The sequence below is a fragment of the Tursiops truncatus genome, chromosome 1 (genome assembly GCF_011762595.2).
Source record: "Tursiops truncatus isolate mTurTru1 chromosome 1, mTurTru1.mat.Y, whole genome shotgun sequence".
In the NCBI taxonomy this organism is placed as follows: Eukaryota; Metazoa; Chordata; class Mammalia; order Artiodactyla; family Delphinidae; genus Tursiops; species Tursiops truncatus.
The window spans coordinates 174,268,952-174,294,100 of record NC_047034.1 but is presented as its reverse complement, the minus strand read 5'-3'; the positions used below and the strand labels follow the sequence as shown (position 1 = coordinate 174,294,100).

The window sequence follows — 25,149 nt, the reverse complement described above, 5'->3', positions numbered from 1 at the left end:
ATAAGAAGTGCTTAATCATGGTCAAGACTGGCCTTTTGGACAACGACTGAGCAAGCCCACCAAATAAATTCAGTTTTCACCATTTTCCCCCTTGGTGATTTTTTTCCTTTTATTATTTGTATGTGTCCTGGGTACACCGGCTGGGACTGATATAAACTTTCCCCCTCCTTCCTAAAGGGCTCCCGCTGATCTTCAGACAGGACAATGCAAGAATGGATGCTGCAGGCCAGTTTGAAGAGCATGAGCTGGCCCGGAGCCTGAGCCCTCTCTTGTTCTGCTACGCTGACAAAGAGCAGCCAAGCCTGTGAGTGCAGTCATCTACGGGAAGGGGAAGTAAGCTCCCAGGGAAGGGAGAAATTAGCAAAGGCTCTAGTAGATCCGTGTAAGTAGAAATATACTCTAGATAACAGTCCTGACTTGGCAGGGGGACAGGACCATGACTTAATGGGATTTTTTCAGATCTAATTTCTGTGTTACTCGATATTGAAAATAAACCATTTGGTTGGTTTATAATGAAAGCCAGTTTTATTTTCCGTGTATTGAAGTAGTTCTATTCATAACTCTGCTGATGGAGAGAGACCCACACGTTCTCTTCTCTGCACGGTCTCTCTCCCCTGGAAGCTCTCAGAGCAGGCAGAGGAGCTGACTTCAGAGGGGAGATGGATGGCCCTTTGGTAGAGCCTCCACCCTATTAATCTAGTCCAGGTCCTTTTTTGTAAGGTTTTGAAATCCATCTCTTTTTCTGTTGAAATAAAATGTGCCATTTCAAGATCTCAAAGCACTCGTTGCATGCAGAGCATTAATTCACGTTTGTTCTTGGTTTTGGCATTCTTCTTTTTACAGGGGTCTTCTGATTTATAGCCTTAATCCAAAAATACTTAAGTGTATCTGATACTGCTAATATTCCATACCCCATTATCTGTAGAAATGTGCTGCAAACTTACAGGAGGGCTTAAGGAGTAGTACTTGCCAGTGGATACAGATGCATCTACCAGGGAGGGCTGGACTCTGGGCTGCTGCTGGAGTCTGGAGAGGATTGACCAGGGTGCTGGCCACAAATAGCCACTTGACGTGGTCAGCATCCAGGACTTGACGTTTGAAACACAGTTTGTTTTGTGTACGGAATTCACAGTCCCCAAAGCATTTCCACATAGACTATCTCATTTGATTCTCCCAACATTTCAGTAGATTAGGCAGCACAGGGAATCTTGTTTTGGTTTTTTTTGTGTGTTTTTTTTGTGTGTGTGTGGTACGTGGGCCTCTCACTGCTGTGGCCTCTCCCGTTGCGGAGCACAGGCCCAGCGGCCATGGCTCACGGGCCCAGCCGGTCCGCGGCATGTGGGATCTTCCCGGACTGAGGCACGAACCCGTGTCCCCTGCATCGGCAGGCGGACTCTCAACCACTGCGCCACCAGGGAAGCCCCTTGTTTCGTTTTTACATGAGGAAACTGAGGCTCAGAAAGAGTTACCCACCCAAGGTTACATTGCCTGTTAGTGGTAGAGCTGGAACACACATTCAGGAATTATGTTTCCAGGATCCGTGACAGGACGCTGACCAACTAAATGGTGCTTTGCTGTTACAATAGTACCAGGCCCTTGAAAGAGTGTACCACTAGCTGCATCTTCTGTATATACTTCTCTCATATGTTCAGAGTATTTCGGAGTCAGGAAAATATCAGTTTGCTTTGAATCTTTGTTTTTCAGATACCGTAGCATTTTCCTCCTGTCTTATGCTCACAGAATCATAATGTTTTCTCCTAAAGCATTTAGTTGTGGAGGTCAGTACATTTTTACACATTATTGAACTGTGGCTACCTCTAAGATAGAGTTTTGACCACTGATTAATTGCCTTTCTGTGTTTGGGAATCACATGAGAATGTGGAAGAGTCGGTATTAGAGTTCTAATTTTGGCTGATAGCCACAGCAGTGCTTCCTGATTAGAACAGGTAGATAAGACTTTCTTATGGACGAATGTATACATCTTTGCTTTTCTGCTCCACAGCTGCACGATGAGAATCGGAAGGGGGATTCATCCTGAAGGCATGCCGGGCTGGTGTCAGGGCTTCTCACTGGATGGTGGTAGTGGTGTCCGAGCTTTGAGAGTCATCCAGCAAGGAAACCGCCCAGGGCTGATCTATAACATTGGTGGGTTATATTTGGGGCAGTGGGAGAATCGGAACCATGGGCCGATGACTGCAGGCTTGGAGGGTTAAGTCGGCCATACATTTTGGCTTCGCTGCAAGTGCTGATTTTCTCATTTGGCATTGGGTCAGGTATCTGTTCTCTGAATTCTAGATTGATATCAACACAGATCTATTCTCCTAGGGATCTAAGGAGCCACCTGAACACTGCCCTTTTGAGGTCTGAGGCTCTGTTTAATTTCAGACTCACCTGTGTCAGGAGAGTATCAGTTTGGCTTGAATCCTTGTTTTTCATGGGAATAATAGGAACACTTAGAATGCTTTTTATCCTCCAAGCATTTCCCACGCATTCATTAAAACTTGCAAACCCTAAGAGGGTAAGAAGCATTGTTCTACTTGAAACTGAAGCAGAGAGAGGTTAAGTGACTTGTCCAGATAAAGGGGAAGTCTGTTAGAAGTAGGATTACAACTGGGGTGTCCACATGTGAGGCAAAAAATATAATAAAATGCACTTGGTGGTTATGGTAATTAGAAGGCCCTAACTAGCTTAGCTTCTGGACGTGGCGGGGTGGTGAGGGACGGGGAGGATGCTGTACCTGTATGCCTCGTGGCCACCCGGAACACGCAGAAGATTTTCCAAAGGGTTAAGACAAACTTGATTTAAATGTGTCTCAGGTTTAAAATGTTAGCAGTGCATCTTTCCTTTCATATATAATTTCCAAGGATCTCAAAGCACTGTTGAGTATTGAATGTTGGGAAACCATTTAACTCTCTGGGAAGGTGGAAATGTTCTATTTTGTACTGTCCAATCAGGAGGCACTAGCCACGTGTGGCTGCTGAGCACTTGAGAGTACCTTACTAAAAACTGGTGAGCGTGACAAAGAAATTGAATTTCTCATTTCATTTTAGTTAGTGTAAGTGATCTTGTATGACTAGTGGTTACTGTTTTGGACAGTGTCAATGTAAAGAGTCGTGTTATAAAAGGAAAAATTGAGATGGTATCATGTAGCTGTTTACCTTGAATCCCATGGAGTCAGTGATGTGTTCAAGTGTTTGAAGGTTTATTAGTAGAAGACTCTCTTCCAAGTAGAGTTAGCTTTTTGTTTTTTAAAACATGAATTTGCATGTATGCTCCCTTGACATGGAAGCTGTCTACTTTAAAGTTGACATTAAGACTTTTAATAGAAGAAATCAAGTGTATCTGATCCTCCAGCTGAGGATAATTTTCTTTACTTTTTCCTCACATTTTTTTGCTCCACCCCTTGAATAGGCAAAGGCTGCTTCATACAGAGTTTCAGTGATTTTGTTTCTGTGATTTGCTCAGTCTTTCAGCTATTTTTGAGACTTAAATTAAAGGAACACCAGTACAAGTGAATTAGGGAGTTAACAGATCAGAATATTTATAATTGGAATTACGTTGGAACATCCAGGACACCTAGCTGTCATATCCTAAGGTCTCTTCTCTTTTTATGGTCTCTTGATACTTGTTGACTATTGGTAGGGTCCTTGTATATGTCCCATCACGATGTGAGCAAGGACTCCCGAGGCAGGCTGCCTGGGTTTAAATCCATCTATGCCACCCACTGGCTGCGTGACCCAGGGCAAGTTACCCAGCTTTCCCTGCCTTAGTTTCTTCATCTGCAAAAATGAAGGAATGAAAATACCTAACTGATAAGAGGTTGTTATGAGAATTAAATGTTGAGCCTTTGGTGGAGGGTGTAGCATGTATTAAGAATTCAATAACTGTTATTATTAATAAAAATAATAATAAAATAATAAAATTTTTACCATAAACGTTTTTATCATTTTATAACCAGTGCTCAGCCCAGTGCCTTGAATATAGTTGCTTTATTCATTGTCTGAATGAATGAATTAATTCATCCACTGAGTTTTGTATTTTTAAAAGTTGTTAGCAGAGTTTCTAAGAATATAGTGCTATTTCATTTTTCTTTCTTTTTTTGGAACCTGGTGTTTTGAGATTTCCTTTTGATTGACTATGTCTTTTTTTCCTTGGTATGTGTTTTGTTTGCCTTTTTTTTCCCCAGTACCTAGTAGGTACTGAAAACATTTATTTTATGAAGGAATAAATTCTATAGCATCTAGCATTATGTTTGAGCTGGCTTCTTGGGCAGTGGGCTTAAAGAAAATACTAGAAGAGTCAGCTGAGTTCAGGGCAGTTGCAGAAGCCAGTTAAGTAATATGAAATTTCTACAATATGCTGTAAAAGGGGCAAGTTCTCTAGGAGGAAATTTTGTGTCCCATGTGTAAGCAGAGATGTATCACATAAACTGTCTTAGTTGCTTTTTTTTATAAATTTATTTATTTAATTTATTTATTTTTGGCTGTGTTGGGTCTTCATCGCTGCGCACGGGCTTTCTCTAGTTGTGGTGAACAGGGGCTACTCTTCGTTGCGGCAGGCAGGCTTCTCATTGCAGTGGCTTTTCTTGTTGCAGAGCACGGGCTGTAGGCGTGCAGGCTTCAGTAGTTGTGGCATGTGGGCTCAGTAGTTGTAGCTCGCAGGCTCTAGAGCACAGGCTCAGTAGTTGTGGCTCGCAGGCTCTAGAGCACAGGCTCAGTAGTTGTGGCGCCCGGGCTTAGTTGCTCTGCGGCATGTGGGATCTTCGCGGACCAGGGCTTGAACGTGTGTCCCCTGCATTGGCAGGCGGATTCTTAGCCACTGCGCCACCAGGGAAGTCCCTGTCTTAGTTTTATAAATGGAAACCAAACTGAACACCTGTGTGTTTTAGTTGTTGTTATAGTTGTACACACCTTATGAAGAAGCTAGGAATTATGGGAACGTTGATGTTGCCATGGGGACTTTTTAAGGCCTAAATGGGAATAAAGTATAATACTTTGAGTGCTGTTGCTGTTTTCATTCCATTCTTAGGAGCCTTGACAGATTCTCTGGGAGCTACAATTGTTTTTTCAGTGAAATTGTGAAGGCTATTTAATTTTTTTAGACCACAAATTTTTTTCCTTCTGATTAACTCATGGAACTGGTTCTTGTTATTTGTAGGTATTGATGTCAAGAAAGGCCGAGGCCGATATATCGACACCTGTATGGTAATATTCGCTCCCCGTTACCTGTTAGATAATAAATCATCTCACAAGCTTGCATTTGCACAGAGGGAATTTGCCAGGGGACAGGTAAGCAGCTTGCTTTTGAAGATTAACCAGTATTTATTTAATAGCACAGTGAGTTTTAATGTCAGGGCTTATCTCCCCATCAACACTAAGTTTTTTGATGTGAATAATCATTTTGTGCCTTTGGTATCCTAAATAGCTTCTGGTAGAGGGCAAGGCTCAGAGTAGATAGATACTCAGTAAGCATTTACGTCTTGACTTGGCTTTTGACTAAAGCCAATGATCCTGTGTGTTTTAGGGAACAGCCAATCCTGAAGGTTACATTTCCACCCTTCCTGGTTCCAGTGTGGTGTTCCACTGGCCTCGGAATGACTACGATCAGCTGTTATGTGTCCGATTGATGGATGTTCCCAATTGTATTTGGTCTGGAGGCTTTGAAGTCAACAAGAATAATTCCTTCCATATCAACATGAGGTAAGTTCAGAGACTATATTTAGACAAAAAGTAGCCTCAATTGCGGTGCAGTAATGTAAATAGTAAGCTATAAATACCATATAAATTTCAGATATTTATAAAGCTGTAAATAGTAATAAATAATAAGACTACTCTTCATGAAATGCACACATATGTTTCTGGCTCACAGGTCATAAAACTGCAAAGACCAGGCAAGGAGGAGTGAACATTTAGATGCAGTGAGTTAAAGGGAACATTGACAGTTTTGACCATTGTGCACTTGCTGTCGTCTGAGGTCACATGTTCAGGGGGTAGTACTGATCTCACTGTTACCCACAACTCTGTCAGCATTTAGATGGCAGCTTTGGTTATAAATGTTTTTGTCTATTCTTGCACATTGTACAAACTCTTCTGTCATTTGATGCGGTTTCAGTAAATCACCTGGCCTTCTTTGCCCAACCCAGTGACCCTCAGGTCCTTGTTAAGAAAAATCAACAAAATTCAGCCTCAAGTAGTACAGGATGACTGCTTTCTTTTTCTGCTTTCATCCATTGCTTAAAAAAAAAAAATGTATTAAACTTTAAAAATTGTGGTAAAATACACATGCCATATGCGAAAGATAGCATGAAGACCCAGAGATTATTTTGTGGGCCTCAGGCACATAACATAAAATTTACTATCTTCACCATTTTTAACTTCACTAGTGTTAAGTACATTTATGTTGTGCAAACAATCTCCTAAACTCTTTTCCTCTTGCAAAATGGAAACTCTGTACCCATTAAACAACTGCTCCTCTTTTTCCCTTTCTTAACCCCTGGCAACCGCTGTTTTCCTTTTCGTATGAATTTGACTGCTCTAGGTATCTCAGATAAGTGAAATCATACGATATTTGTCTTTTTATGAGTGGCTTATTTCACTTAGCATAATGTTCTCAAGGTTCGTCCATGTTGAACTTCCTTTTTTTTTTTTTTTGGTGATAGTTTATTACATTTTATTTCACTCTAGTGCAGTGAAATTATATATATTCAAGTATAGTTGATTTACAATGTTGTGTTAATTTCTGCTGTACAGCATGGTGATTCAGTTACACGTATATATACATTCTCTTTCATATTCTTTTCCATTATGGTTTATCACAGGATATTGAATATAGTTCCCTGTGCTATATAGTAGGACCATTTTTACATTCACCATTTACATTTCACCATTTTACATTCCTGCCAGTAGCACACAAGGGTTCCAATTTCTCCATATCCTCACCAACACTTGTTATTTTTTGCCCTTCTGATAGTAATGGGTGTGAGGTGGTATCTCATGGTTTTGATTCTCATTTCCCTAATGATTAGTGATGTTGAACTTCTTTTCATGTGCTCGTTGGACGTTTGTACATCTTTTTGGGAGACATGTCGATTCAACTCCTTTGTCCATTTTCGAATTATTTTTGTTGTTGTTGAGTTGTAGGAGTCCTTTATATATTCTGAATACTAACCCCTTATGAGATACATAATTTGCATATATTTTCTCCCGTTCCATACGTTGCCTTTTCACTCTGTTGATTGTGTTCTGTGATTTACAGTTTTTAATTTCGATGTAGTCCTACTTACCTATTTTAACTTTTGTTGCCTGTGCTTTTGGTGTCGTATCCAAGAAATCATTGCCAAATCCAGTGTTATGAAGCTTTCCCCGCTGTGTTTTCTTCTGAGAATTTTATAGTTTTAGCTCTTACATGTAGGTCTTTGATCCATTTTGAGTTAATGTTTCTATTTAGTGTAAGGTGAGGGTCCAACTTCATTCTTTTGTTTGTGGATATCCAGTTTTCCCAACACCATTTGTTGCAAAGACTTTCCTTTCCCCATGGTATGGTGTTGACACCCTTGTCAAAACTTGGTTGACCCTATATGTGAGGGTTTATTTCTGGGCTCTCTATTCATTCATATTCTGTCTTTATGCCAATATCACACATTTTTTTAAATTACAGTAGTTTTGTAATAAGTTTTGAAGTTAGGAAGTGTGAGATTTCCATCTTTGTTCTATTTCAAGACTATTTTAGCTATTTGGAGTCCCTTGAGATTCCATCTGAATTTTACTATTTCTGGGGGAAAAAAAAACACTTGGAATTTTGATGGGGGTTGTATTAGATCTGTAGATCCACTTTGGGTAGCATTGACATCTTGACAATACGAAGTCTTCTAATCCATGAACATGGGACGACTTTCTATTTATTTCTGTCCTCTTTAATTTTTTTCATCAAATGCTTTTTGAAGCTAAAGACACTGAAATCAGTGCTATTTCAACACATTTAGAAGCAATATTTAATCATTTATACCTTATGGTTCTTTATGGAGAACACTATTGCAAGGGAACAGAAAAATGGCTAATTTAATAATAGATGATCCAAAATAGTATTTATATTTGACTAAAAAAATGCATTATCTGAGGTTTTTCTTTGTTTCTGTTTTTGTTGATGATGTGCCTTTCTTAATTATCCTTTGCCCTGGCCCCCCCTTATTAGAGTTAATTGCTTCTGGCATAGTGGTTTTCCAGCTATGTTCCTAGGGGCCATTGGGGTTTAAGGAGGTGACTTTACAGGTCAAGGGAGCAAAGTGGGCAGGACTCCAATGCCCTCATCCCTACTTCAACCAGAACTCCTATCTGGTAGTATCATATGTTCCCCACAACAGCGGTCCCCAACCTTTTTGGCACCAGGGACCAGTTTCGTCAAAGACAGTTTTTCCACGGACAGTGGGGTGGGGGGATGGTTCAGGTGGTAATGCAAGTGATGGGGAGCGGCAGATGAAGCCTTGCTCGCTTGCCCACCGCTCACCTCCTGCCGTGTGGCCCCATCCACCGAGGACCAGGGGTTGGGGACCCCTGCCCCACAAGATTTCGTGGTGGGGGCGGGCAGGGGAAGGTGAGGAATTCTGCAGCTGAAACCACCATTGGTTTATATACTGCCTTGGTGGAGGCAGCCCAGATCAGTTGTGTGGTGTGAAGCCAATTCAGAATTAAACAAAAAGTTACTCATCGTTACTTCAAAAAAGAAGAAAAGGAAGTAAAAGGTGTGGAGGGTGGGCAGAAGGATGGCTTGTGTACCTTTGTTAATCTTTTTGAAATAGTTTCAGTGTGTGGCCCTAAACTACTGAGCAGGGACCTGAGCCAGCTGTTTCCTTCCTTTACTTTCCCCACATTTTCATTTTGAAACAGTTTAAACCCACAGAAAACTTATAAGAGTAGTACAAAGGCACCCCTCTTTTACCTAGATTTCCTACATTTCAACATTTGGTCTGTTCTTGTTCTCTCTCCACACTTGCACACATACATTTTTTTTTCCCAAACCATTTGAAAGTAATGTGAAGTCATCATGATACTTCATAAAAACTTTATTACCTATCATTACACACTGAAGAAATTTAATATTGATTATGTTTTTAAATAAATAGTTCTCTAAAATGTCCTTCATAGCAACCTTCCTCCCCAGATCTAGGACCCAGTGAAGGATCATGCATTTTATTTGGCTGGTATATCTCATCTCCTTTAATCTAGAATAGTCATAGTCTCACTTTTTTGTCTTTATTGACGTTGACATTTTTGGAGTCCAAGCCGGTGCCTGGTAGAATGTTTTATTTTCTGGATTTTTCTGATGGTTTTTTATATATAAATTTGGGCCAAAAAAGAAAAATTTGGGCCATCCATTTTTGGTAAGAGTACTACTTCTGCGGTGGTACGTGTTTCCCACTGCATCACATCCGGAGGCCTGTGACGTCTGTTGGTCCTGTTATTAATGTTGCTAAATTCGATCATCATTTGGTTTAGCTGGTGTCCACCAGGTCTCTGTATTGTGAAGTTACCTTTTCTTCTTTGTAAACAGGACTAGTCCATTGGGGGGATAATTTGAGACTGTGTGTCTGTTCTGTTTCCCCAAAACCTTTCACTCAATGGCTTGATGGTTCTTACCTGAATCAGTTATTACATTGGTGGTTGCAAAATGGTGATTTTCTGGTTCTCTCATTTCTTCTACATTTATTAACTGATATTCTTCCCTAAGGAAGAGCTTTCTTTCCATTCTCTCCAGTGGTTTATCTGTATTTAAGTACACACACACACACACACACAACACCCACGTAAATTATGATCACATACTGGTACCTCCATTCCACAGGATTCTTCCTCACCTTCCCTCATCCTACAGTGCAAACCCTGTTTATCAATAACATCAATATATTAGTTTGAACCATGTGAAATTCCTCTTTTCTAGGTCAAAAGTAGTCTAATATTAACAATTTTATGTAGTTCAACCAATATTTACTCATTTGCTGCACTGACGCTAGACCCAAAACAAACCCTAAGTAAAATTTGTAGATCTCATACAGTTACGGCGTGCTGTTCAAAGTTGCTTGAATGAATTCTTTTTTACTGTGTGATTATACTGTCAATTTCTACTTTTTTTAATGTGATCAGAGAGCGCACAGTGGTGATCATGAGAAGTATGAGGAGAATGTGAACTGGAGCTTGTTCCCTCCATTTTATGCAGCCTCTTTTGTTTCCTTTTGCTGCAGAGACACTCTGGGAAAATGCTTCTTCCTGCGTGTGGAAATTACTCTTCGAGGAGCTACCTATAGGATCTCCTTTAGTGATACAGATCAGTTACCCCCTCCTTTCCGAATTGACAACTTTTCTAAGGTACCAAGGGGAGTTGAGAGCCAGTTTGGCTGTTTCATATGCGGGAAAGTGGAATATATACTGCCCTTAAGATAATGATGAATGAAGTACATTTTAAACTTGGGTTCAAAAGAAGCCATACAGGATCTTAGAAATCTTACCATTGGGAGGTGGTTTCTGCTGGTTATTTTGATTGCTGGGCAGCCTTGTCCAGAAGGGACTTCTCAGTACCCAGAACTTATTTTGACTAGATAGTTTGGTTGGCATGGTGCCCTCTGTAGACATTTCCATATAAACAGAGAGAGAGGAATCAGAATCAGATTGACAAATGCCCGGTAGAATGGGCGGGCATTCTTCCTGTTGCTTAGTTACAGTGAGCTCTTTTATGAATCTTCCAAGTAAAGCCAAGATGGAAATCATTAGATTCTATTTTAAATTATGCCTTACATCTTAAAATATGTGACTTTCCATAGCTGAATTCCAAAATTTTTGTTCAAAGTGTATCCCAGGGGGTTGAGGGTAGACTAGATGCCATTGAAAGGACAGAGAAGCTTCCTCTAGGTATCTGGCGTGGCAGAGCTTCTCAAAACCCTTTACCCAACAGGCTGTGGCCCATGTCTAATTGGTGGGCTTTTTGCAATTTTGAAGATGATTAGAGAGGCATTTGAAGAGGCCACATGATGAGCCTCACTTGTGGTTATATGCTGCGTAGGTTCATTTGGGAAGGATCTGGGACTTAAACCTAGGAGGCACTGATAACTTTCCAATGCCACCGCTCTGACTGAAAGTCCTCTTTATCCTCTCCGCCCTTACTGTAGGTCCCGGTTGTCTTCACTCAGCATGGCGTTGCTGAACCCAGGCTCCGAACTGAAGTGAAGCCCATGACTTCCTTGGATTATGCCTGGGACGAACCCACCCTGCCACCTTTTATCACTCTGACTGTTAAAGGGGCAGGTTCCTCTGAGATCAACTGCAACATGAATGATTTCCAGGATAACCGACAGCTTTATTATGAAAATTTCATTTACATTGCTGCTACATATACGTTCTCTGGGTAATTCTGAGTTAAATTACTGTTCGTAAAGCAGAAAACTCTAATTATTAACCGGTTTTAAATTTTAAGCAGTTCTCAGGAGGCTAAGGGATGAACAAAGATTCCTTCCATTCTTTACCAAATCCTAGGCTCAGGCTCTATCTTGAGAGGTCTTTAGTCTAAACCCTTGTCTTCTTGCTAGAGTAAAATTTATCCAAAAAGGCAAGACTCTTCTCTTTTTAATAATCTATCCCCAATAATCCATTCTAGTATCTAACAGCTCCCCTAAGGCATTGTTATTATAATGTCTTAAATTTCTCTTGCTTTAAACTTTTGTTTTACCTCTTTCCTCTTTCCTTTACCTCTTTCCATTTTTTGTTTTACCTCTTTCCTCATTTGAAACTGACTAATCTTCATCCATAATTATTCAAGTCACCATTCTGACTCTCCTCTTCCATTGAGAATTCTGATTAAGCAGACACTTAAAGGTCTTTTTAATAGTCACCTAAAGGCAAGCAGAGGAGTTTAACTTGACAGTAATTCCAGTTGCCTTAGAATTATAATCTTCACTGTTGTCTGACTAGTTAGTTGTATTTAGAAAGAAAAGACAGGTGAGGAATAGTGAGCTTATTCTAATTCTGTTAGATTGGTACAGAGATAGGTACGTAGAGATTCAAAATGTTAGGCTTTCAAAAGTAGTCATTCCACCAACACATAAATATAGTTTGTTTCTGTGCTGGTTACAGGGCCAATTTTAAAGTTGAAGAAACTGGGAAGATAGCCTCATCTTTAGCATTCCAAATATAAGTCACCTGGTGAACGGGGCATTTAAAGTCATATTTCTTTGCAAAATGTTCTGAATAATTTTGCTCATGAAATATTTTTGTATGTGCCTGAGGCCCACAAAATCATCTCTGAGTCTGTGCAGTGTCTCTCTCAGCTACCTAGACTCCAGATTTCACTAATAATGAATTGAATAGGCATCTTTGCTTAGAGTAGCCCTTCTTTTCCTTGTTTATTACAGTTCTCTTTTGATAATGATGGTGCTGAGATGCTTATCTTGTTTTAATTAAGTCAATCGTGTGTGTTTCTTTCTTTTTAAAGATTATGGCACTCAATAGTATGACATGCTTAAGGTTTTAGTGCCTGAAAAGCCAGTCCTTAATCTGGTTGCTATTCATGTTTTTCTCTTTACTTTCTTATGTTAAATTCCAGTAGTTACTAAGCTGTTTAACTGAAGAATCCTAATGGAGAATTACGAGTTTAATGGGTTGAACAGATATGGATAGAGAGAAAGAGAAGTTCCTGGGAATCTTAGTGTGCTAAGGCGTTGACCCCTATAAGTGCAGTAGATCCTATTTCTTCGCATTTTTGGTGAGAACTGACGATGAGGAAGGAGACTAGTTTTGTTTTGTTTTGTTTTATTTTAAATTGAGGTGAAGTTCATGTACCATAAAATTAACCATTTTAAAGTGATCAGTTCAATGGCATTTAGTATATTCGTGATATTGTACAGCCACCACCTCTATCTAGTTCCAAAATGTTTTCATCACCCCAAACCCATTAAGTAGTGACTCCCCCATTAAACCTCTTCTCTCAGCCCCTGGAAACCACCAATCTGCTTTCTGTCTCTCAGGATTTACCTATTTCAGATATTTCACATAAATTATCATAAAACATGTGACCTTTTGTGTCTGGCTTCTTTCACTTAGCATAGTGTTTTCAAGGTTCATCCACACTGTAGCATGTATCACTGTTTCATTCCTGTTATGGCTGAGTAATATTCCATTGTGTGTCTGTACCACATTTTGTCCGTTCTTCCTTTGATGGACATTTGTGTTGTCTCTACCTTTTGGCTGTTGTGAACAGTGCTGTCAGCATGCCCATACATGTACTTGTTTAAGTACTTGTTTTTAATTCTTTTGCATATATACCTAGGAGTGGAATTGCTGGGTTCTACGGTAATTCTATGTTTACCTTTTTTTTTTTTTTGCGGTACGCGGGCCTCTCACTGTTGTGGCCTCTCCCGTTGCGGAGCACAGGCTCCAGACGCGCAGGCTCAGCGGCCATGGTTCATGGGCCCAGCCGCTCCTCAGCATATGGGATCTTCCCGGACTGGGGCACGAACCCGTGTCCGCTGCATCGGCAGGTGGACTCTCAACCACTGTGCCACCAGGGAAGCCCTTATGTTTACCTTTTTGAGGAACTGCTATGCTATTTTCCACAGGAGCTGAATCATTTTATGTCCCACCAGTAATGTGTAAGGGTTCTGGTTTCTCTACATTCTCAGCAGTGCTTGTTGTTTTCCACTTAAAAAAATTTTTTTTTAATGTTTTTTTTAAATTTATTTTATTTATTTTTGGCTGTGTTGGGTATTCGTTGCTATGCGCGGGCGTTCTCTAGTTGTGGTGAGCGGGGGCTACTCTTTGTTGCGGTGCTCAGGCTTCTCATTGCAGTGGCTTCTCTTGCTGCGGAGCACGGGCTCTAGACACATGGGCTTCAGTAGTTGTGGCACATGGGCTCAGTAGTTGTGGCTCACAGGTTTAGCAGTTGTGACGCACAGGCTCAGTTGCTCTGCGGCATGTGGGATCTTCCTGGACCAGGGCTCGAACCCGTGTCCCCTGCATTGGCAGGCGGGTTCTTAACCACTGCGCCACCAGGGAAGCCCTGTTTTCCACCTTTTTTTGATTGTAGTAATTCTACTGAATAGGTAATGTTATCTCATTGCGGTTTTGATTTGCATTTCCATAATAATTAATGATATTGAAGATCTTATCACGTGCTTATTCCCATTTGTGTATCTTTTTTGTTTGTTTGTTTGTTTTTTTTTTTGACCATGTCGCACAGCTTGCGGGATCTTAGTTCCCCAACCAGGTATTGAACCCGGGCCGCCCTGTCCATGGCGTTGAAAGCGGTGGCTCCTAACCACTGGACTGCCAAGGAATTCCCTATTTGTATATCTTTGGGGAAATGTCTATTCAAATCCTTGGCCCATTTTTAGATTAGATTTTTTTGCCTTTTTGAATTTTAAAGCTCCTTACATAATATGGATACAAATCCCATATCGGATATATGATTTGCAAATATCTTCTCCCATCTGTGGATTGTCTTTTTACTTTCTTGGTAATGTCTTTCGGAAGGACAAAAGTTTTTTAATGTTGTTGAAGTCAAATTTTTTTTGGTCACTTGTGCTTTTGATATCATGAAAACTGGTTTTTAACTCGGAATTTTTCAGTCCATTTTTTGATGATAGAGATTAGTGGAAACAGGAGGATGATCTAAATAAAATCTCATTGAAATACCCTAAAGTGTAGTTAGGCTGCAACATTCCATAAAGCTTAGTATTCTTAAGCCATAGAGAAACACAACAAGGTGGAATTGGAGGAAGGTGATTATGAACCCTTTGTTTTCTTTTCATCCTTAAGGGACTTCTGATTTCTTGCTAAGACATGGGGATGCAATAATTCTGATCATCTTCCTGGCAAACAGTAGAACTAATTCTTAGACCCTTGGAATGTCTGGATTAGTTTTTGTTTTTTGTCTCTAAAGATACATAGTCATCCTTTTATGTCTGAATTTTAAGCCACTGAAATTATCAGGAGAGGGGAAATGTCAGAGTATGTCTTCTGACAAATGAATCTTTGAACTGTGCAGGAAAACAGCACAACCTTGATCTTTCTGCAACTTGAGTCAGGCTTTTTCTTCTATGATTAAAGAAGAATTATCTTCTTTATGGTGGAGGTTTAGCCGTTTGCTTATGAGTACATGAATACGCATGTGAGTCCACGTGTATACGTGTGTGTGTGTATTATGATTGTTACTGTTTTTTCAATTCTAGTTTACAGGAGGGGACAGGACGGCCTGTGGCTTCCAACAGAGCCATTACCTGTGCAGAGCTTGTCTTGGATGTCTCACCGAAGACACAGAGAGTCATTTTAAAGAAGAAGGTAAGAGAGTTTAGAACTTGGAGTTTAGAAGAAAAGATTTTTAGCCCTGGAAGGGACAGGGGCCACCTGGTCCACCCCCTCGTTTTGCAGATGAGCAAGCAGAGACCTAGGCCCGTGCTCAGATGGAACTTGGGCGTCCTGACTGCTCCAGTTGTTCTCCCCACTGTCCCATGACGCCTGCTCTAGGAATTCCAAGCCCTTCTCATCTTTGATACCTTTTCGAAGAATTTAATTCTTGAATTTATTTTTTTTCAAATTTGTGATTTGTCGTTTTCATTACTCTTTCTATTGTAACACTCCCCTAATCTACTTTTCCCTAAACTCAGTGGAAAAATTATCACACTGACAGTTTTTTCCCTTTTTATGCCAACATTCTTTTCAAGTTAGTTTATGAAATGATTATGCTAATAGACCTAGATATTGAGAGAAAGAGTAAAGTTTGACCAGAAATATTGTGACTGACAGAAAGACTGGTAATAAATAGTTCAGACTTCAAAATGAATGTTGTTTGAGAACACAGAGGTGCAGAAATCACTCTAAGAGGAGGAAGATCAGCAGGTATAATTATTTGAAACCATTTACCTGAGGGGTGTGTTCTGGAAAATTTTGCATAATATAAATCATATAATCCAAAAACAACCCTGACAGAGGTTGTGTGTTTCCAACCTAAGTGGCCCTAATGCTGACAGAGGATGCCCTTTAATCATCTAAAGTGCTATCATGTGTGGCAGTAATGTAGGTGGTTTATGACTCATTTGGCTTTGAGGTTGTACAACTCTTACGCATTTTTAACGGGGGATAGATTCAAATTATTTCAGATTTTGCACATCAAATGAAACTTTAATACATGTGTTTCTAATTCAGTTTTATATTTTTAACAGCTTTATTGAGATATAATTCATGTACCACACAAATCACCCATTTAAAATATACAATTCAGTGGGTTTTAATATATCCACAGTAGGTACTACTTTAACCACACTCAATTTTAGAACATTTTCATCACCTCAAGGAAGAACCCTGTATCCTTTAGCTATCACCCCCGCATTCTCCTTACTTCCCAGCCCTAAGCAGTCGTTAATCTACTCTCTGTCACTGTAGACGCCCCTGTTCTGGACTTCGGTCAATATATGAGTGGTCTTTAATGAAGGGCTTCTTTCAGTTATCCTAATATTTTCAAGGTTCTTCATCCATCTATCAATCAACCAGTACTTCTACATGTGTTTTTATATCATACCAGTTGAAAGTCACATAATTCAAATTTGCTTAAAATGTTATCACATTCTTTTATATAAGACTGTGTTTATGTGTTAGATACATTTTAGAAATAAGATTTGGGAATGGTGATGAGTAAAGAGACCATGAGATGTAGTAATTGAAAGTAAACAATTTTCTAGACTTTATTGAACATTTTGAAAAAGGAAATTTTAAAAGACAATAATCTAAAAATAAAAGAGTCTAACAGAAGTCAAGGAATTGGGAAAAAAATAGAAGAGCCCTTGGAAATGATGCAGATGACCTTCAAAGAAATGTTCAAGTTAATGAGGATGTTAGAGTGAATGGAAACCAACTCAAGAGAAAGATGATTTATCAGTGGAGTATGATCACCAGGTGTGATCAGCAAAACACTAATAATAAATATACATACATGGGATTTCCAAGGGCTGGTGTCTGCTAAGTGGACAGAAACAGACTTTTTTAAATTAAGTAGCAAAAAATACTTTACATAAAATTTTATAATTTACACATTTTCACAGTTGTCATTTCACTTGATGAGGATGAAAACCGGTAAATGGGAGGGAAGGTGATGAGTGAGTTACGTTGACATCTAAAACTGGGCAATGTTCTTTGAATTGGCACTAGGAAATGGACCTATGTGCTTGAATTAGAAACCAAGAGTAGAAGGTTGACCTCTTAGGTTTTTGTTTGTTTGTTTTTTGGGATTTTTTTTTTTTACTTTCTGTTTTGAAAGAATCTCAAATTTACAGAAAAGTTGGTAGAAATTCTATAAAGTGGACTTGTCCTGTTGCTGGTGACGTTAACGTTAGCACTTGCTTAAGGTGGTGTCTGCCAGCCTTCTCCACTGTGAAGGAAGTTTTTCTTTTCCCTTGTATTTAGTAAATATTTTGTGGAGAGGTGCTTTGAGACTCTGTAAATATCCTGTTCCTCATCAAGTTTTCTGTATGTATGTATACATGCATGCATGTGTATTAGCTTGGACTTCCAGAACAAAATAATATAGACTAAACAATGAGAATTTATTTCTCGCAGTTCTGGAAGCTAGGAGGTCCAAGATCAGGGTGCCGGGCAAGTCGGTTCCCGGAGGAGGCCCTTCTTCTAGTTTGTGGACTGCAGCCTTCTTACCGTGTCCTCAGATGGCAGAGGAAGAGTGGGGTCAGAGGTGAGGGGAGAGGAGAAAGCAAGCCCTTTGGTGTCTTAAGGACACTGATCCCATCAGGAGACCCCCACCCTCATGACCTCATCTAAGCCTAATTATTACCCAAAGGCCCCATTTTCATCCCAACTGCGGGTTAGGTCTTCACCATAAGCATCTTGCAGGAGCACAGTTCAGTCTGTAGCTTTATGTATGTCCCCATGGCTCCCTGTTTTATTCAGTGTGTTATCTGTTACTGTCAGGGTTTATTTTTATCCTCGGTTCTCATGTTTGGCCGGTAGGAGTGCCTTTAACCTCCTGTGTCCTTTTGACATATGCCCCTCATGCCTTGAGCACTTCCATACTTTCTGACACAGCAAGTTATTTTGGGCTCATTTTGTACTTTCCCTGCAGCATTCCCGGAATTTGCCACTTCTTTGAGGAGCCCTGATTTCTTTTTTCAGAGAATGGAATTTAGAAACTTAAGATATGTACACTAGGTGCCCTTGTTGCTGTTGTGGTGTCGCTGTTCCCAGACTCTCTCAAGGGACAGACCTAGCGATTTTATGTATACATGACGTATATATGCACACACATGGCACATATTGTATCTGCGTATATGCATATGTGCATATGCATACATATATCTTACATGTGTATTTATATATTCAACAGATTTCTCTATCTCTGTGTATTAAGAACCAGCAATTCACACTAATAGTTCTAATTCCAGTCCAACATCACAAAGCTCATTGTAATTTTTTCCCTTTTCATATTTGTAACTCCCTTGTCCAGCACTAAGAATGTATTTATTAATTTGATCAGTTCCCGTGAATGTAACCCATGTTCTCTCATCACAGTTGTGCCCCCCGCCCCGAGTGTGGACACACCGTGTTACCTGGCGTGGGCCCTGATCTCCACATGCTGGGCAGCTCCCCGTCCAACCCCACCCCCTGCAGGAATTCCCTCCTCACCTGTCTCTGTCTCTGACAACCCACACTAGGCTCGCCTCCCCAGCCCCTCGATATGGGTCAGCACCCACCTTGGGTTTCAACATCCCACTCTGGGCCGGGCCACCACAATATACCCACCTAACCTCACACAGCCCCCATGGCCTTCTCCCTCCCTCAGTGTCACCTCAAGGTTTTAGGACTAAATTGTGAGGAAAGGGGGCAGGGGAAGGGAACTGGAAGGAGAATGGTGGATCTTGGGTTTTTAAATGGAGGTTTGGGTAGTTTCCAGTGATGATGAGCCTGCACATACGGGCAGGCAATAGAGGAATCCATGTATGAAAACTTGATTTCACCTGGGCATCTGTGCTTTGATTCCCGATCTGGAACACCTCCAGGAAAATTGAGGTGCTTTTCTGTGTGGTTTTGGTGCTAGGGATAGATGTATTCTCTTACTGTGAACAGAGAAGTAAGCATGTGGGGATTGCGGGTGGAGAAGTGCAGCTCAGTTTCATCTCTTTTCACAGGTACGAGAGGCATTAGCACACAGTAGAAAGAGCATCATCACACTGCTATATTTAAAATAGATAATAAATAAATAAATAAAATAGATAACCAACAAGGACCTGCTGTATAGCACAGGGAAGTCTGCTCAATTCTCTGTACACCTGAAACTGACACAACATTGTTAATCAGCTATACTCCAACATAAAATAAAAATTAAAAAAAAAAAAAAAGAAAGAGCATCATATCTTCTAGATTTGAGTTCTGGCTTTGCCACTTAAAGATGATGATATCTGGTGTTTCACATTCCTACCGGAGCCTCATTTCCCCATTGATCTCCCAGGTTAGTGAGGGGGATCAACTAGGATGCTGTACATAATGTGCTGTGTAAAGGGATGTGATCATGGTAACATAGCAAACATTTATCGAGGCATTAACCCTGTGCCAAGTATGTGCTGAAAGTGCCTTGTATTTATTACACTTATCACAGGAACCCTCAGAGGCAGCTTAATTTCCCCCTTTGACAGGATCAGGAAACAGGAGCTCTGAGAAATTTAGTAGCTTATCCAAGGTCACTTAGCTAGTAAATGAGGCAGCTGGATTTCAGATCCTGGCATTCGACTCCAGCATTCATATTACTTTGTTAGCTTTTAATGCAGCTTTGACAGCTTTGTTGCAAAAGCTGTCTTTCCAACGCGGGGCAGCATGTGGATGCGTTTATGGTACCTAGAATGTGATCCTGACGGGTCTAGTTGGAGTATACGTTCCCATAGAAAGAGTATTCTCAATGGTTAGGTGTTCCTGAAATGGAATTATAGGGATTGTGTTAGAAAGGTAGTATGGCAAAGTGGATAAGCACGTCATCCCTGGACTCACACTTTGGGGATTCAGACCTTCACTCTACCACCTACTAGTTAATGTGACCGTGGTGAAGTTTCTTTATCTCACTGGGACTTAACTTCTTCATTTGTAAGTAAGAACAGTAATAGTATATACCTCATTGATTTGTTTTGAGGATTAAATGAATTACTATGTGTAACTCACACTGATCAGTGGCTGACACATAGTAAATACTCAGGAGGTGTTATTACTATTATTATTATTACTTCTTACATATGATGGATTATACAGACTTTCATGGATAGACCTGGAAGTTCAAGTACTGCTTATAAAATACTCCTAAGAGAAAATATATTTAGAATTAATAGCAATAAATCTAGTATAACTTTTGAATACAATCCACTTAATAGTAAACCCAGTAAATTGGAAATTGGAAACCATCAATGTAGTATGCTTACCTTATGAACGTGGGATGGGGGAGAGCTCTGGTAAATTCTGGTTGTCTGCCCGTTATGAGGATAACCAAAGACCAAATACTGAGAATATCATATATACTTTATATAATTGGATCACTCTTTTAGGTAAGGGCACTGGAGGGCTGCCATCTGGAATAGCAGTTAACATAGCAGTGTAGCTAGTGGAGGAGATTAGATTGAACCTCGACTAACTGGTTTGCTCAGAAAGTATTAAGTGTATGAAAAAAATAAATTCAAAAAATTTATATTGTCATTTTTGGTTGTTTGGTTCAAGAGTTTAGCATATTTTATCCGAAGTGCAGCTAGAGATTGACAGCAGTGCAAGTTTGAATTAAGCACTGACATAATCGGAAAGTGTCTTTTAGTACAGTCCCTACTTGAGAACTCATTCAGCCCTGTGTGAAGCTCTTGAAGCCCTTGTATGAAGCCGTGGCTGCGCATGATTTCTCTTGCTGTCTCTGCCCAACAGGAACCAGGGAAGCGTTCTCAGCTGTGGAGGATGACTGGCACAGGCATGCTGGCCCACGAGGGCTCTTCCGTGCCTCACAACCCCAGCAAGCCCTTGGCCGCCCGCTCCACCGAGGGCTCTGCCATCTTAGATATTGCTGGTCTTGCTGCGGTCACTGACAACAGGTAACTTTCATGGCAACTTTTGGTTCAAGTTCACTGCTTTCAAATTCAGACTCAGAAGGAATCTACACCAAAAAGCAGAGAGTCTATAAATGAAGTAAGAATTTGTATTTTTCTTCAATGACAGAAACCTGTTGTATTTCCAAACATGAGTACTGGGTTCCTGTTTTATGTTTTAAAGTCATTATGGAAATGCCCATGGAGATGTTAAAAAAAAAAAAAATCAAACTATAAGGATATGTTATGAAACATGAATGTCTTTTCATCCAAACGTCTACCTACCCCTGCTCCCGAGAAGTGAACAGTTTGTTTTTTTAAATCTAAGAATTTTGTTAAATCCCTTGAAAACAGAAACAAATTATTAAGAGAATAATCAAATTGTTTTTATGACAAAGTGAGAGAGAGGCATGGACATATATACACTACCAAACGTAAGGTAGATAGCTAGTGGGAAGCAGCCGCATAGCACAGGAAGATCAGCTCGGTGCTTTGTGACCACCTAGAGGGGTGGGATAGGGAGGGTGGGAGGGAGGGAGACGCAAGAGGGAAGAGATATGGGAACGTATGTATATGTATAACTGATTCACTTTGTTATAAAGCAGAAACTAACACACCATTGTAAAGAAATTATACTCCAGTAAAGATGTAAAAAAAAAAAATGTTAATTTTCTTTATGAGCAAAGGACTAAAATCAACAGCAAGAAATTATTGGATCACTGCCTAGCTCATTTTCTATTGCTATTTGTCTGCTGCCTCTACTATCTTAATTACTTTTATTTGGTGCTTGTCAGAACCATCACTGTGAGAATTCATTTGGGACCTTAACTTTTAGATCACTGTGGGCAAGTTTCATCTCTTTTTAAAGACTGTGCATAAGGAGATGGCATGGAGGAGTGAGTGGATACACAGGGCTCTTCACAAACATGAGAACCTGCAGAAACCATTTATGACTGTCAACCCTTGTTCATCTAAGAAAATAGACTTTCTTTTATCCTCTAATCTTCCAAATGTGAATTACCCCTCTTTCCCTAAACTTTCTTTCTTTGGAGCTACAAAATAGAGTTGAAGCTCCCATCTCTTCTCCCTGCCAGTATTTCATCAGTGCTGATAAAGCTGTAGAGAAAAAACCTCCTTGAGTCTTCCACCATCTACAGACTTAGAAAACTGCTTGTGTAGCAGTGGAGCATAACCCACAGCTGGGAAAGAGCAGGACCTAGACACCAGGATCTGGAGTGGAAGGCAAAAGACCAGGGCTATTATTGTACTGGGGGCTGGGGATGGAGAGTCGGATTTATAAGTGATTTTTTTTTTCAGTTTGTTTAAAAAAATGTTCCATTATCTTTACAACAAGAATACATGTTTTTAAAGCCAGAAAAAAAAAATGTGTTTTTATGACTGACTACTTGGATTCAAATCAGCTCTTCAACTTTGAATAAGTTATTTTATTAGCCTTGCCTCAGTTTCTCCATGAAATCAGTGTGTTTTCAGTTAATACCTTGTTTACTTCCAAAATGACTTTAGATGACTTACAAGTTAAAACCCATTACAAAATAAAAGTATTTGGAAATAAAACAGAAAAGGATTTTTGAAAATATTTTAAAAAACCTTTCTTGTACTACATGACAGCTTGTCATTGTGAGAAAGCAAGAACGCCTGTTATACGTATTAAATTGTGAATCCTTAAAGTATTCATATTTGTGTCCTCATTGCTTTCCATTTTGTTTTATTCCTCCTTCCTCATTGAGAGATACCTAGCTGCCATAGGATTCAAGCTAACTGCCTGTTAGATTTTAAGGGCAGAGGATATTGGAAGGAAGAAGAGTAAAACCTCGATCCTGATACTCTCTACAGGCCTGAAATATTTGACTCACAGGACTTATTGCATTTTCCTTTCTTCTAGATACGAGCCGCTGATGCTAAGAAAGCCTGATCGTAGGCGAAGCACAACCCAGACGTGGAGTTTCCGAGAAGGGAAACTGACCTGTGGGTTACATGGGTTGGTTGTCCAGGTTAGTAGTTTTTGACATCCCCGGTTGCAGCAAGCAATGGTTGAGCCTTTTTTTTTTTTGAAACAAAGTCTTAATTAGGATATACATGAGATGTTGTTGAATGGGAAAAAAATAATGACAATGCAAATATGTATTATTTCATTTTAGTCAGGAAAACCATGAAACCTTGTGCATCTCTGCATATTTACATGGGAAATGTTATTGAAGGTGATATGTAAGAAATGTGTTAGGAATGGTTGCTTCTGAGTGATGGTTCTTATTTTTTTCCCTTGGCTTATCTGGATTTTTTTTCTTTGATGAGATAAATTACCTATGCAATTTTAAAAAGGAAGAAAGAAAGAAAAATGTCAGCTAAAAGCCCGCCACTAAGTTAGATGGATTAGTTTTAGACCTGTGAGGTTAAAACCATCTTTTATAAAGTGTTCTATGAGATGGTGAGTAATCTTCATGGGCTCTGCATGCCCCAGATTCTGTTTACTTCTGCATTCTCAGTGGTCCCCAAATAGACCTTTCATTGTTGTAGCAAATGTCGAAATGAAGGTTGCTGTTCAGTTTCCCCTGCCTTCAAGTCAGCCAGTCCACCCCATGAAAAACTCCCAGGTACTTTATAAGCAAATGTGTGTTTGGAAAGTTACCAGGAATTTGGATTTTCTCTCCTTCTGGCTTCAGGCCAGGAATGAGACCATGGATCTGAGATGAGTGAGTAGGAAGGTGTCTCAGAGGTTTGGGCATAGAGCAGAACAGCACGTGTGACTGCGTGTGCAGTTCTGCCTCAGCCTGGGACTTTACCCAAAAGGTAAACACTAGAGCATCAGGCCCAGAATCTAGAGAGCTCTTAGTGTGTTTGACCCTGGTGGAAACCAGGCTGTCCTTCCATAATGGGAGCTTGTTCTCCGGGGGAGCGAGCAGAACTGCAAGGAGCCTCTGACTGCTGTTTGGTGAGATTTATTTTCTTTATCTCTAGTGCCCTGAGCTTTTTTCATCAAAGACAAGCTGCTTACTTATATGAAGCACACATCTGGAATGGATTTGTGATTTTCAATTAGCAATGCAATTCAGACTTCTAGAGGCAAAAGAGGGCTTGTTATAATTGTTGGGTTCCGTGTCTGACCCTGACTTCTGGTTTGTTTCTAAAGCCCATGTAATTCCAATTCTCTTAGAGCATCCTGCCCAACCCACTGCCCACCCCCCCCCCCAACCAAAAAAAAAAATCCCTTTCTGGTGTTTGTTGTTTCTTGAATCTACTTCATCATTTCTCTGAGTGACCCTGTAATAGCAGTATTCAGCAGAGCAGAATGTGTTTTGGTTAGGGAAATAAACTTGTTACAATCTTATCATTCTGAATAAAATAATTGAAGGCATTAAAACATTTTCTGACACTACCCGTATAAGGCTGTGTATGCACTTTCTTTCTAAACTTAAAATAGTTATAAAAGCTTTCTCTATGTTAAAGTCTGTCCTATAAACCCAGCTCAAAATTTCCTTTTCATTACTCACTATTTAAAAACTAACAGAGGGGGATCTAGACACTTTAGTTATTATCTTCTCTAGCCCTGTATTCACTCTCCCAAAGGCATCATCCTGCAGACGTCCGTTTTACTTGGGGCATATAGCAAGAAGGTACTTTTCTCCAAAGGCCCGAATAACTGGCTATCAGATGACATTCACATTTCCCTGTTTCATTTTAGAAGAGGCACCATATTTTGAATATTTGATTGTCCAGCCATATGCCTGTTTGGGGAGATTTTCAACTCCAGAATTTGCTTTTTATTGGAAAGCTCAGTGATAGTGATACTTTTTAAATTTTCAGAATGTTTCAGCTTTTGAAGCAAACCCTAGTGAGAATACTCAGAGAAATAGGGTTTTTGGTACTTTTTTTTTTTTTAAGCTTATCTTAATGACTAGAAGTTACTACTAAACTAATATACTGTATTCATGGAATTATCTTACCTTGAATTCCCTAAATTCATGTAGCATAACTTTCCATCTTGCCCAAGTAATCCTCCTGTTCTTTATCATCTGTAAAGCTGAAAAAACAGTAAATGCTTT

General features: G+C 39.9%; 1 protein-coding gene across 18 annotated transcripts in view; it reads left to right on the top strand.

The window, feature by feature from the left end:
- The window catches only part of VPS13D (vacuolar protein sorting 13 homolog D), a 244,693-nt gene that overhangs the window by 106,917 nt on the left and 112,627 nt on the right, over positions 1 to 25,149 (top strand). For 17 of the 18 annotated variants that reach the window (XR_012327971.1, XR_012327980.1, XM_073795836.1 and 14 more), the window contains 9 exons: positions 178 to 304; positions 2,003 to 2,145; positions 5,158 to 5,288; positions 5,524 to 5,699; positions 10,235 to 10,358; positions 11,156 to 11,391; positions 15,209 to 15,317; positions 20,931 to 21,094; positions 22,992 to 23,100. Coding sequence is in view for 15 of the 18 variants with exons in the window: in XM_073795836.1 (XP_073651937.1) it covers positions 178 to 304; positions 2,003 to 2,145; positions 5,158 to 5,288; positions 5,524 to 5,699; positions 10,235 to 10,358; positions 11,156 to 11,391; positions 15,209 to 15,317; positions 20,931 to 21,094; positions 22,992 to 23,100 (1,319 nt within the window). In the remaining 3 variants the exon portion in view is untranslated. Of the gene's footprint in view, positions 1 to 177; positions 305 to 2,002; positions 2,146 to 5,157; positions 5,289 to 5,523; positions 5,700 to 10,234; positions 10,359 to 11,155; positions 11,392 to 15,208; positions 15,318 to 17,588; positions 17,719 to 20,930; positions 21,095 to 22,991; positions 23,101 to 25,149 lie in introns of all 18 variants that reach the window. The other variant, XR_012327992.1, reaches the window with a different exon arrangement.